This window comes from Neltuma alba, unplaced genomic scaffold (genome assembly GCF_004799145.2).
Source record: "Neltuma alba isolate B1F8T4 unplaced genomic scaffold, ASM479914v2 tig00012014_pilon, whole genome shotgun sequence".
In the NCBI taxonomy this organism is placed as follows: Eukaryota; Viridiplantae; Streptophyta; class Magnoliopsida; order Fabales; family Fabaceae; genus Neltuma; species Neltuma alba.
The window spans coordinates 818,295-820,437 of record NW_021636585.1 but is presented as its reverse complement, the minus strand read 5'-3'; the positions used below and the strand labels follow the sequence as shown (position 1 = coordinate 820,437).

Sequence of the window (2,143 nt, the reverse complement as noted above, 5' to 3'; positions counted from 1 at the left end):
GGCACCTCTTGCGAATTTTGTGCTTCAACAATTAAAGTCCAAACTTGAAGAAGACACTTCGCTTGGTGACATGCATAGAGCGCTAAACGATGGATTAGAGTGGTTACTTGCTTTGCTAACGGACAAAGGCAATGAAGTGTCGAGCAATATACATAAAGATACATCCAGTGTTTACCTGGTTTGGACGCACCGTGTATCAACAGTTCAGGAAAAGGTGACTTCCTTGAATAACAAATATGAAGAAGTGAGGGGAAAGAAATTGTGTTTATGGAGAAAGAGGGGTCTCAAAGAGAAGATCAAAACGACACTCAAAGAGGTAATCGAGCTTCTTGAAAAATGTCCAGAACAGATTCTAGTTAAGCTGCCAGAGCGCGTCATTAAGGAGACTGGTGTTCCATCAATTGCGGAGTACCCGACTCTTCACAATGCCTTCTAAGAAATTCTAACTCTGCTACAAGATGATAATAATGGAGTGAAATGCGTGGCACTTCATGGACAAAAAGGGGTGGGGAAAACAACACTAACGCAAAACTTAAATAACCACTTTTACCACACCTTTGACAAGTTGTTTGATATGGTGATTTTCATCAAAGTGCCTGCTGATGAGCAAACTAAAGACCTTCACATTTTGCAGAAAATTGCAGATCGAATAAAGGTGGATAGAGAAGGTTATGAATTTGAAATTGCTAGAAGAATACTGGAAGTGCTCGAAGGCAAAAGATATTTGCTGATTTTAGATGGTGTAAGGCGCACACCCGATGGGATTTGGGAAAAATTGGACATTTCAAAAGACATCAAAGATAGTAAGGTGGTGATAACGACTCATTATCCTCTTGCTTTGAAGTCAAAATGTGTTCAAAGGAAAGTCCAGCTCGAAAGGTTATCTACTAATGAAGCATGGAAGATGTTTCGAGACATTGTTGGTGACAACCTTTTACCAGACATACCAACAGCTCGACAAGTATGCACGAGGTTCTGCTCGTGTCTTCCCCTCCTTATAAGTCCTATTGCAAGGTCTTTTAAATATCAAGAGTCTCCCACTGATTGGCAGAGCGCTTTCAGTGAATGGACACCTTGGCCTGAAGTTGGAGTTGATGGTTTAAAAGAGTTATACTCAAATTTGGAAATCTGTTATCAACTGTTGGGTGACGAAAGTAAACAAAAATGCTTCCTTTATGCTTCACTATATCCTGCAAATAGCAAGATATACACAAATTACTTAGTGGAGTGTTGTATAGTTCAGGGCTTTCTTGGTGATGTTGATGAAGCTACCAAGTACAGTGCCATGCGCAGCCGAGGTACTAAGGTAATATTGAGGCACCTTGTAAATGTCGCATTCTTGGAGGAAGGGGAACAAATGAGGTATATTAAAATGAAGGATCTCTACAGGCAACTTGCTTTGTATATATCATCCAAGTTTTCAGATTTAGAATGTAGAACTTATGTTGATAATGAAGAACATGACGAGCCCCTTAGATCGAAATCATGGCAGCATGCCAGATGGATTTCCATGGTTAGCAGTAAAAGGGATGGTCTACCAACAAACCAAAATTGTGGGAGTCTTCAAACACTGTTGCTACAAAAGAATCTAAAGTTGGTTGAAATCCCACCGGCCTATTTTGGTAGCATGGGCAATCTTATTGTGTTAAACTTGTATGGTACCAAAATAAGGAGTTTACCATCTTTGTCAGGATTAACTAAGCTCAAGGCATTCTATCTAAATGGTTGTTTAGACTTGACGATAATTCCATCTCAGGTCCAACCACTTAGACACCTTGAGGTTTTTGACATTCGAGATACTAGAGTGAATTTTGTGCCATGTTTGGAAAGTTTGCGGTGCCTAAGAATCTCATACATTGGAAGCCTCAATCAAAGGGGAGATGCAAGTAATGATCATCCAATTTCAGTGGTTCAGAAATTAGAAGAATTGACCATCGAAGTGAAATCCCTACCGCAATGCTGTAATGAGGTTGAAATTGTTATGCAAAAATTTGCTTCTTTAAAAAACCTAACAACTTTCAGATGCAAATTTCCTTCCTCAGAAACCCTCGAAAAAATCCGGAAGACTATCGAATCATGGAGAGATGAGAAGCAATTACTTCATTTCAAGTTTTTGTGGGATGTGAAGACTCAAAACATTTGA

General features: G+C 39.5%; 1 protein-coding gene across 1 annotated transcript; it reads left to right on the top strand.

The window, feature by feature from the left end:
* Positions 1-574: 574 nt before the first annotated feature.
* On the top strand, positions 575-2,143 carry LOC114721179 (probable disease resistance protein At1g61180). The gene has a single exon (XM_028906999.1). The coding sequence runs from the start codon at positions 575-577 to the stop codon at positions 2,141-2,143; it is 1,569 nt and encodes a 522-aa protein (XP_028762832.1).

What these genes read in the sequence shown, in the direction of transcription:
- LOC114721179 (XM_028906999.1), top strand. Translation starts at nt 575, where the DNA reads ATGGTGATTTTCATCAAAGTGCCTGCTGATGAGCAAACTAAAGACCTT.